Below are 12177 nucleotides of genomic sequence, written 5' to 3'. Positions count from 1 at the left end.
CTGAGTTCCAGCCAGAGCTCTCTGTTCAAACAGGCCGGTCTTTTCCCCATCAGCTCATCTTGCAGCACACTGGGACAGCCTGCTCCTGTGCCTTTAAGATTGCCTCCTTGAAGAGTGTCCAGCCTTCCTGGACCTCTTTCCCCTTCACAACTGTTGGGGCCGCTCTCAACGGGCGCCCTGAACAGGCCAAAGTCTGCCCTCTGGAAGTCCAAGGTAGCTGTTTTGCTGTCCCCTCTCCTTACATTATCAAGGATGAAAACTTTATCATTTCCTGATCGCTATGCCTGAGATGGCCTTCAACCACCACATCTCCCACCAGTCCTTCTCTTGTCTGTAAAGAGCAGGTCCAGCGGGGCATCTCCCCTAGTAGGCTCACTTACCAGTTGCATGAGGAAGTTCTCTTCCACACACTCCAGGAACCTCTTGGAGTGTTTCCCTTTTGCTGTGTTGTATTTTCAGCAGACATCTGGTAAGTTGAAGTCCCCCATGAGAACAAGTGCCAGTGACTGTGAGACTTCCACCAGCTGCCTGTAGAACACTTCATCCACTTCTTCATCCTGGTTGAGTGGTCTGTAACAGACTTCCATTGGGATATCTGCCTTATTGGCCTTCCCCCTGATTTTTATCCAAAGGCACTCGACCTTATCATCACCATCGTTAAGTTCAAGACAATCAAAACACTCTTTAACATATAAAGCCACTTCGCCTCCTCTCTTTTCTTGCCTATTCCTTCTGAAGAGCTTATAGCCATTCATTGCAGCACTCCAGTCATGAGACTTGTCCCACCATTTTTCCGTGATGGCAACTATGTCGTAGCTTTCCTGCTGCACCATGGCTTCCAGCTCTTCCTGTTTGTTGCCCATGCTGCGTGCATTGGTGTAGATGCACTTCAGCTGGGCTATCAATCTCCCCTCTAAGACTGGCCTGCTGCCCCTAGGCTCACCTCCAGCCTTCAGGGTTTTATCCCCATCCCCCTTCGGACCTAGTTTAAAGCCCTCTCAGTCAGCCCTGCCAACTCATGGACTAGAATCCTTTTCCCTCTTTGAGACAGGTGAACTCCATCTGTCATCAGCAGGCCTGGTGCCATGTAAACTGCCCCATGATCAAAGAAGCCAAAATTCCACTGATGGCACCAGCCTCTGAGCCACCTGTTAATCAGATGGGTTTTCCTGTTCCTTCTAGTATTCTTCCCTGCTACTGAAGGGAAAGTTTTAATATGTGGGAAATTATGTTATTTTTCCATCTAAACATCTTCTGTATTCATCATATTGGTGTTACTGTGTTACTAGTTGAAGTAAAAGAAGTGGAGTATAGAGAACAGATTGAGAAAAAAGAAGTGGAAATATTAGAGCTAACAAGACAGCTGAAAATTCAAAATGAAGAGAAGCAGAATGAAATAATTAAACTGCAGATAGAGGTATGCATTACAAAGCTGAGTTAAAGATCAGTTGGGTATTGAGTAAACTTGGAAAAGACTGTGTAGTGAAAAATGTTAATTAGTACTTAAAAAGGTAATATGATGTAATCTACAATACTTAAAAAACAATTGTTTCTACAAAGGTCAGTGGCATGTGCTGCATTCCATAATGGTAACTGAGTCGCTTCTGCTCAGGAATCGAGTTCTACTTATTATGCAGGGGGACTGAAGTTTTCTGTGTTCTTGTTTTAAATTAAATTACTTTTAAAATTTTGCTAGTTTTTGAGCTGTAAAAAAATTAAACAATGTTTTCCACTTATTTTTATTCCTTTTAATTTCTGAATGCTGGGAAAGTATTTTTTGTAATAAACTTCCAAGAGCTTAAAGACTTCTAATCCTGGGGACATTTGAGTCACATAATTTAGCATGTATTTCATGGCCTAGGTTTTAAGCCACCCTCACTACACAAACAATTAAGGAAATACTTCAAACCTTTCACATATCAAAAAAGAAATAAGGTGTTAAAGTGTTTGGACTGAGTTATCCTTGGAATGTGAGGGAAGGGTTGTGGTTTCACAGGTTTTTTAGCATCATCTGCATTTTCTCCTCCTGCAGACATGTGGCTGTGGAGCCTTAAAATTATTTTCAGTAGTCGCCTTGTTCATCTAAATGTGTTTGGTTTATCATAGCTGTACTGTTTACTTTTTGCAATATTTCGAGGTATTTTTTTTAAGAAACATAACTTGTAATTGCATTCTTTTTAAAATAAACTTAAGTAGCTTCATTATCCTAGGATTAAATTGTAGATAAACTTGCTATTACTACTTTCAGGTACAAAATCCAATTAAAATAAAGTGAAAACTATACTTGTATTATTTAACCTACTTTTTTTCCTGTTGCTTCTTAATGTTTTGTCTTTTCCTGATTTTTTCAGTTCAATGCTAAATTAGCAAGAGTTCAGAATAAAACAACAAAATCATTTTCAGATGCTTCTGTCTTGCCACAAAGTATCTATCGAAGGGTATGTGCTTTAATAGCCTGTAATCTGCAGATCCTAAATACTGTTGCAGCCTGTTTGAAGCAGCAGTTCCCTGCGGTTTTTTCTGTTTGTTTTACAACAAAACTTGCGGGATGGGGGAGTGTGGTGGGGCGGAGTTTCATACCTTAAGGTCCATCTTAGTCACTCTGTCACACATCCCTCCTACCTCTAGACAACTAATTTCATGTCTCTTTGCACTGTTGTTGATATAGCTGGGGTTCAACAATAAAAGCCCACATGTGAAGTGATTTCAGTACAGAATTGTTAACCTGGGAACTTAAGATAAAGCTGATGTAAATGACTGTGATATAAATTATATATATGCATTATTGTTTTTCTAGGCTTAGGACTTTGGGATGTCACAAAAATAGGATTCTTGGGAAGTCATCATTGTAATTTTGTGAATATTTCTCATTAGTAATAGCATATTGTATTGTTACTTAATTCTATGTGATGTTTAACCACAAAGCTTTGCTTGCATTTTTACAGAAACTGCAGCATCTCCAGGAGGAGAAAAACAAGGAAATTGAAGTTCTCCGAAACACCATAAGAGACTTAGAGCAACGTCTCAATAAAGGCCAAGACCTGCATTTCAAACGGAGGCGATTTTGAGTAAATGACATGAAGTTTTTCAGTAGTATGGACAATCAGAAATAGAAACAGTATATTTCAAAGTGTGCACCTGAAAGTAAGAATAAGATATGAAGAAATACAGAGTATTTTTTATTGAAATGCTCTTGTCAAATATTCCAAAGGCATTCATTCTGTGCATATTCAGGGCTACTTTCTTGATAATCAGCATTCATGGTAAAAAGATTCAGCTTTTGTAGGGGTAATAATTTCCCCATTAAACCACATTTATTAAAGTGTATACTTTCAAAGCAGTTTTCCTTACTTCAATAGTCTCTTCTTCATCCAGGAATCCTTCGAACAACTATATTTTTACTTCAACTCAGTTAATCAAAGGTTAGGAATGCTAAGCTACAAACAGAGAAGTTTTACAAGTTTAAGTGGTATATTACCTCACTAATCAATACAGTTGTATCAAATTTAGCACTGTTATAAACAAAGATAAACATTGAACCAAGTTTAAATTTGTTCTGCCCCTCCCTCTTTTTGATACTGATTGTGCAGAAAGAGTTGTTAACAGTGCTTCTCACTTTAGGCACGATCTTACTGATTTAGTGGGATTTCACAAGCAGTAGTAGTATGTATTAATAGTAGTATGGATCCTGATACCATCCAGAAAAGCTAAGCATATAAATCTGTTGCTTTAATATAATGCAATTACTGTTTGCATCTTACATTTGAGATAAAAAGTTACTTTGGCACATTACTTAGGAATAAGCTTTTCTTGTACCTAATTTGTATTCCTAGGTTAGGAAAAAACAAACTTTTGAATATATTCCATCTTCTTAATAAAAAACGATTAAAACGTCTGTTTTGGTTATCTTCTATTCTTGATTGCAAAACATCAGACAGGAGCCCCTAGGTCATAGTTTATGCTCCTGTCCTCACAAATGCAAGCAGAATGTTAGAAGAGAAACAAGAAAGACAAATTAATCAAGAATGTAGACACCTTCCCAGTGCAACTGAAAAACAAACTATGGGTCAATTGAATTCCTTTAAATTGTGAAGCTTTTCAGTGATGGAATTTGACAGGTATTGTGTAATTCTAAGACCACTGCTCTAAAAGTCTACTTCTTTGCAATATTTTAACTCTACACACCTGTCATATAGTCATATAATTTTTAAGTGGGGGCAATCAGAACACTTAATCCATTCATTTTTCCTCTCTCGCAACTATATGAATTTAGGTAGTAGGACTCCTTAGCATTTTTAAGGTGCTTAGTTTGTTTGTCAGGCTCAGCTTGTTGTCTTTTCCTGTCACTGTCAAGTGTCACTAGTTTCACTTGCTCCTGCTGCTGGTGACAGTCAGGTGGCAGGGAGCAGACGTCACTGTCAAGATTCAGTGATGTTCTCTCCTGACAGCTGGCCATGTCACCTGCAAAAATTTGGAGGTGCTCCACGACACTGTCAAGTGACAGAATTTCCTAGCTCTTCAAACAAAAGGTGTCGACAATGACAGCATCAGCTCCTAGAAGTTGAACGTGATGCTGTCTGCCAATTTCAAGTTAACTGTTTTTTACAGCTGATTCTCCCTTGTTTTCATAGCCTTCTATTTTGTGGAATTTCCACACTTTCTTCTGGAGGAACAGTGTCTACCTGTTCATGTCTACCTGTCTGATTATGGCCAAAAATTCTATGATGCTGACTGCTGTGAGGATGATGTCTTTGAGTTTCAGAAGGAGCCTGATCGTTCTCATTTTTGGCATGATGACTGCCTTCACGATGGTGGTGGTGGTGTCTATGTCTGTTGTGGTGATGTGAATGTTGATGAGTTGGTTTGGTTTCTATCTCTGCTAGCTTTTCATCTGCTTTTTTAGTGATGTTTTCACATATACCATCAGTATCAGGTTCCTGCAAAATAGAAGCTTGCATTAAATACAAGGCATTATATTTAGTTAAACTAGTTGTAAAATATTAATTATCTTAACATTTTTGCAGAACCTGAAACCCAATTTTAAATTATTTGTGCTACTTTGCTGAGGAAACATATGAATGTATCAAAAAGAACCTTATTTTACAACAGGTTAGACAGGGCTCTTAATGAAAAATTTTAGGAACTATGATTCAAGTAATTGCTAATAAAAAGTATTCTTTTTCTAGGATCCCACATACGACCTGCCTGAGCCCTACATTTAGCTGGAAAACCATATGATGGGATCAAAAATGATTCTTCTCACTGAAATTTCATGACCATGTATGTACATTTCTTGATAATCCTTAAAGTAGCTCTGATCTTTAGTTATATGTAAAACAAAGCTACCCTTCTTTTATAAGAGTAACAACAATTTGTCAGCTTGTATTACCACTTTTTTGAAGTAACTATTGTATACTGTGTTTAAATGTAAACTAAAAGGAATAGTAACTCAAACCAGCTCAGATTTGACTCCCAGGTTTTAAAAAAAATTACTATTTGTTTAAGCACAGCACCTACCCCTTCCCAAAAACTAGAGTAGCTAATTGCTCACTAGCTGTACAGAATTCCAGAAACAGAATTAGCCTCCAAGATTGCATTTACCTTTCTGAAAATTATTTGCATTTCTATTAGGTACAGGAATTCAGAGAATCAGTCTATTATAAATTAGATCTAATTCACTTTGAAAAATGATTAAAAGCTGTCTGCCAAGACACATGAAATGTGTAAATTTTAAATCATGTCTTTGGATTAATCACACTGAAATAAGTTTTTTAAGTGCCAATCAAATAGAGTTTCCTTTCCTAGTATATATAGAATGAAACAAGAAAATACCATATAAGAGCAGTTTCCACACTTGTTTTCACAATATGCAATCTTAATAGCTTCTTCTACATATTGGAAAGACAGGAGGGAATAGGGCAGACCCAGATGATACACTAGACGGCCGCATCTAAGGAGAGAAAGAACTTTGTGGTTACACATACATAACATATACCTAAAATTAAGTATCTCTTCTTATCATACCTTGTTCACATCAATCCAGTGTTTCTGTTCCAAGGAGTTTACAGGCAAAACCAGTATCTGTGTAACAAACGTTTGCCCACTCAACTGCATTGGTCAGTAGTGTGAAGCATGATTTCTGGCTGACATAATAAATCTACTGGCAGAAGCCTCTAGTTTAGTGGCATTTAGAGTAGCAAAGGTACACTCATTACAGACCTATCTTGCTAATGAGGAGGGCTGGTTGCACAGTGGTACAAATCGCCACATGGTTGTTGCATCCTTACAAATGTTTTTATGCAATGTAACATGTATTTTGAGTAGAATGTGCATTGCGGTGCATCCACATTACTGGGTTAGTGTGCATGAGGGGATTTTTATGGTGCCTGTTTGCCGCATGTCTCTACTTGAGTTTTCTGCTATGCACATGACTACACAACTGGTACATTCAAAGGAGCTGGAGTAAGTGCAGAACTTTTACACAAGAGCACCTTGTTAAGTACCCCTCATGCTATGTCAACACATGGTCCTCCAGCTTTAGCCCCCTACACATCTGCAGTGCACATCTAGAACCAGCAACAGGCAAAGACTTCATTGTCAATAAGGGCACAATAGGGACATACATTCCTAGAATCATAATGGATCATGGCCAAACTAGTGCCAAACCAATTCACAGTGTAGGTGCATCCTATGTGTCGACAGCACAGACCTGTTCAACCTTTCAAATGCCGTGGGCCAGGCATCAGACTACATACAGCCTAGTTCTGTTTGGCTGTCATGTAACAGCAGCCTTCCATAACTAGGTGTATTTGCTGCTGTAACATGCAATCACTTTCTAAAGATCATTCCAGTGCTAGTTTCATCCTACAAGTCTAATTTAGCTAAGTCATTCAATTTCATCATATTACCAAAAAAAGTTAAGTAACTTTCTAATTCTTCATTAAATTTAATCGTGCTTCAGTATGAACTGAGAATGTTCATTAGAATTACATAATAGTAATTAGGATGGACATGTTAGAAGTGCAGGACTTGTCGAATAATTTCTATCAATCACATCAAAACTGAAAAATCAGGTTTTCAATTAAAGAGTTATTACTAGTTCTGGCAAAAGATACGTGTCCCAGAATCCTATGAGGAAAAAGCTATTTTATTCCAAAGTTTTTTAACTTTCACCCAAAGACTAATTTTTCCATATGTCTACATGACATTTTCAACAACTACGGTCAAAATGTTTTCATGAGAACTCAGGTAGCTTTTCTCGTTTGATTCTACTTTCACATGCATGGATGTAATGATGTTGTCTGAAAATAAAAACACTGTAAGATCAGAATCATACTATCAAATTCTACATTCAGTTATATTTATCTAAATCCACCGTTATTATAAAGAAAAATTTATTTATCCTGAACTTACTTAAGCAAAAGCAGACTTTTCTTTTGTAGCTTCCTTTTTCCAGTAAATGAAAGAGCTTTACTTAGTGCAACTTAGAAGTTGATTATGATGTTTTTTGTTGTGAGGCAATCAGGTTATTTGCAAATCAATTAAATAACACAGAAATTTACAAAACATTACTCTAAATACATGCAAATATTTTCCTGTGTTGCCCTCTAAACACAGACCTGTCATAGATGAGAAAGTCATCTTTGTTTCCATTTAAGGTAGTCCAGACATCAGCTTGCTGTTCATCTTGCTGGTACACAGTAATATAGTCTGAAACACTCTCTTTCAGTAGGTGAAAATTTCTCTGGGAGTAAGTTCCGTGATGGTTGACAACCACATACGAGATATTGACCAGTCCTTCATTCTCTAACTTCACTCGCAGGTCCTCTAATCTAGTGGAGAATGTAAAGAAACAAGACCATAAATCATTAGAGAATCATAGTATTTTCCACATTCAATAAAATTTAATATGCTCCATCTTGCTTTTATTACAGTGAATGTTATTTTCTCCCAGTTTTAATGGCAACAGTCTAACACTATTAAAACATTTTTCCCTTTTGCCATGACTATCATCAATACTGCCACCATCTACAAGATCTAATATGCCATGGGTCCTGTCCTTGTAAGTACAATGCAGTGCTAAGTAAAGCACACATCTGTTTTCAGACTGAATTCAGCATGATTTTTATTTCAGTTCTTTCACGCTCTCCATGGTGAATAGTCAGAAAAGGGATATTGCAGCAACTGGGTCAAAAGGATGGCTACAGAATGTGTGAATGACCTGTCTGGCAATTATTAGTCTTTCCCTTTGGCATCCCATCATGAAAGTCCTTCTTTGCTTTATAGTACAGAAAGCAGCTTTCTTACTGTACGATGTTGGGTTTTTTTCCTTTTCATTTGCATCCTTCCTGTTAAATTGCTCTAGAAAACTTTTTGTTTGTTTGTTTCAGGAAATAGCCTAAAGCTTAAAAGATTCTTTAAAACCTTTCTAAAATGTACAGAATCAAAGCCACGTACCTTGAAAGCCAGCCACAAAGCCCACTTTTTACTTTGATGTAGCCAGAGATTTACCACCACTTTCTCAAATCTACGTGTTAAAAAACTTGCAGAGACAATTACAATATGAAATTATGCAGCCTAGAGGGGGAAACTAAGATGTTGTTACAGTGATTAAAATCAGGCTTTGAAACCATTTTTAAATCAAAATGATTTCACAATCACGAAGTGGATCCAAGATAAGGGCTGTAGGCACTTCCTGTTTGGGTCAGATCAAAAGTATTTTGTTGCTCATGTTACCGTCATGATACCTAATTATTCGCACAGAAGTAGGTTCTAGAAACCAGAGCACCAATGTCCCACATCTTGTATGAAAGTATAACACTGATGGTTTGCTTGAATGCTTCATCTCTTTTTCAAAAGGCCAGTCTTTAACTTATCTTCTGGATTTTTTTTTATACCTAGGACCTCTGAAAAGGGGCTGGGAAAGCACATCAAAAGCACATGTTTTGTGTTGCTTTTTCCCCTACAGATCTTATATAAAAAAAGAGTGATCACAGATCTCTCTGTTTCAGGTGTCCTAGGCATGTCAGGGAATTATGATGTTTCTTGGCTTCAGCATCTTTGCTACATTAATCATCTGTTGCCAACTGAAGTATAGTCTCGAGTAACTGTTTCTGTTGGGTTTTCATGTGTTTTGGGTTTCATTAATGTCAAGTTGATCATACTTCTGTGTTGGAAATACAATCTGGAGGAGATGATCTGTCTGTCAGGGCGAAGTCAAGAGAAAGAATCTGAGCCACTGACACAGAAGACTCTTGCTGAGAATTAACCTGGTCACTACATCACACATGCCAGCTGGGATGGCGGCATTTGAGGAAGCTAGAGTTCATTGGGTACATTTGATGTTGGGCACGTGTATTATCCTCAGATGGCATTAAAAAATTGACCGTCATATTTTAACAAAAACTGGGAAAGAGATTTATGCTTACCTGGAAGCCTGCAGCAGGCACAAATATCAATTAGCTTTGAGGAGAGCCACCACAGTCACTGAGCCCCTGGAGTTCAGCATTGGATTCTCCTCCCCTATACGCCATTCTGGGGGCTCCTTGCAGTTCTGGCTCTCTGTCCCTCCTCCCGGGAGGACACAGAGAGCCAGAACTAGCCCCAGCCCTGCCCACATGGCTGGGCTTTATCTGAAAAGAGAGAAAATAAACAAAATGAGATCAATGCCTAAGCAAAGTTCAGACACTGAAATTCCCATAAGAAAACACAGCAGGCTATTGGCTCCATTCAGTTTAAAAAAAAAAGCAAAAAACCAAACCAAACCAAAACAAAAACCTGTAAGAATAAATTTGAGCTACTTTGTTTACTGCTTGATCATATTTCTTTCATTTTGCAGTGGAGTCCCCTATAATAAATCGGCAGTATTTTTTGTTGTTGTTGTATGTAAACAGCTGAAAAGTAAGTGTTCAGAATAACTGGATTTTTTTTTAATGCTACTAATCAGACTATGTTGTTCCTTCCCCTTTGTAATTTCTTTTTGACTGTTCTTAACACTTCAGTGATTTTAAAGTGGCCTCACTTCTTGTGTTTTCAAATCAGTTGTGCTGAGCCAGTTTACAGCAGTAAGAATCTACACCAGTTCATTCCAGATTGCAGAGTAATTCCACCGACTTAAAAGTACTTAGATCAACAGTGTATTTTGGTATACAGCAAGTATTACAGAACCTGGCAGAGATTTAAAAAAAGACTTAAAGATTTTTACAAGTCAATCTGTAGTATTTGGATCCCATTGAGAAACACCTCTTAAGAACACAGGCACTAGAAATAATTTTGCAAAAACAGGAAATTAAAACAGTTTCAGGATTCCTCAGATCTTACAAAATCTCCTACCCACATCAAGTCCATTTAATGTTTATGAAAATCAAAGCATATGAGAAATTCTGTAATTATCGTTTCCTTTTATTCCATTAACATAATAATTTTGGCATAGTATGTTCAGAAAACACCCATTATTGAGAAATATATGAAATTATAAAACTGCTCCCCAACATGTCCTAGGTTGTGGAACTGTGTAATTTCATCACTCACATTAGTCTGACAGTCAACACAGAATGTTTTGGAAACACTAAGTTCTGATAAATAACATGCATTTAATCGATCTTGTTATATTCTAAAAAAATTAAAACTTTTCAATAATTGATCTTTTAAAACAAAAGCCAGCCACCGCAAAGCCAACATAATTTGTGAAATCTGTCTGTCCTTAATGTTTCTTTCCTGCAGTTCTACCAAAAGCATTTTAGGTATAGTACTTTGAAGATTAAACTGTGAGCCGACAGCTATCAGAAGGTCCTTTTTTTTTTTTTCACACATCTGGAAAGCTGCCTGCCTTTATATCCATTATAAACACATGAAACTCCTGTGACATCTTGAGATCCTTCTATGCCTTTATAGCCTTCTGCACCACTGGCATACAGCTCCCAGCAATAGCTGCCTCACCCTGTGAACTAGAGGAGAACTATGTTCTGAATTATACTTCTCTTCGCATTTCAACTTTCTAGTTGGTTTCCAACGGAAATTTCCACAGCCTTTTCAGCCAAAGAAACAAGCAGACACTCTGCCAAATCTTAAGTCATGAAGCTCTCTCACAGCAAGACCAGCACACTTACCCTTTCCTCTCCCTCCTCCTTGGCAGCTCTGCTTAACTCCACTGCAAAACAAAACAGTGTGGGCAAAGGGCTGTGGTATTTATACAGCTCTTGTTTATCTCACTTTGCAGATACGGTTCAAAGTTCAGGGAACTTACTCTGAATGACCTTGCAAGCAAAGCAAACCACTTTAGCCAAAGTAGCCAAAATATTTATCTGTTAACTAATTCCCAGTGGAACACATTTATCATGCAGAATAGCAAGGTATTTTTAATATAATGACCTTGAATATCAGATTATGCAGTTGGTCAGTCACCCCAGTTAGCTGGAGGTAGTGGTACAGTCAGAAGAGGAGGGTGGGCCAGAGAGTCATTATTTTCTGAACACTGTGGTAACCACAGTGAGACGGGGAAGCTACTTCTCTATTAAAGTGCTGAGCTAGCAGTTTTTTCTCTCATATACTTTATCTGATATTTGCCTTAGAGAATGGTGTACCCTGTCTGAGGGCATGTGCAGTACAGAGCACAGCTGCTCTTGATTATGTCACTTGGCTTTAAAAGATTTCTGTAGAACGTGATAGTTTATCAACTTCTGCTGAAGGTCAGAGCCCACATCTTCAGCCATTTAAATCAATGTAGCTACATGAAAGCCATGAAGCTCTACCAACTGGCAATAGCCACTTAACTCTCTGTATTACTCTGTTACATTTTCTGAACACCATCATCGCTGAGCTATCTGCAGGCGTTCAGGTTAAACTGTTTCCTTACTCTTTACTCGGTGAGAGAATTGTTTATGCATGGCATGTTTTATTTTGACAGAAGTTTGCCTGAGTTTGGTTTCTTCAATGTACATGTTATGTGTGTTTATGGAGAAAAAAATGTTTAAAAACTTGGTGTGCCCTCAGAGTTTAAGGTGGTGAGATTTATATTGCTTAGTTCTATGGCCTGAAACTCTGCCTCCTGCACAGATAAACTTTATGCTTCTGATTGGGTGTGAGAAATGGAACCGCTGACCTTGGGATTTATCCTGTAGAAGTTCTGTGTTCAAGTCAATGGAAAGAAGGACAGAGATCTAAAGTTTTATTCAATAG

At 37.8% G+C, this 12177-nt stretch overlaps 1 protein-coding gene across 1 annotated transcript; it reads right to left on the bottom strand.

Annotated features, from left to right (window-relative positions):
• Window positions 1-4304: 4304 nt before the first annotated feature.
• SEPP1 (selenoprotein P, plasma, 1) lies at window positions 4305-9622 on the bottom strand. Its single transcript, XM_009709169.1, is given in 4 exon segments — window positions 4305-4937; window positions 5833-5950; window positions 7620-7832; window positions 9429-9622. Coding segments are annotated over 4 exon segments (1155 nt in total). The 5' UTR covers window positions 9620-9622.
• Between the last annotated feature and the right edge of the window lie 2555 nt (window positions 9623-12177).

Source organism: Cariama cristata, unplaced genomic scaffold, assembly GCF_000690535.1.
Source record: "Cariama cristata isolate BGI_N322 unplaced genomic scaffold, ASM69053v1 scaffold32821, whole genome shotgun sequence".
Classification (NCBI taxonomy): Eukaryota; Metazoa; Chordata; class Aves; order Cariamiformes; family Cariamidae; genus Cariama; species Cariama cristata.
This window is presented reverse-complemented; position numbering and strand designations above follow the sequence as displayed.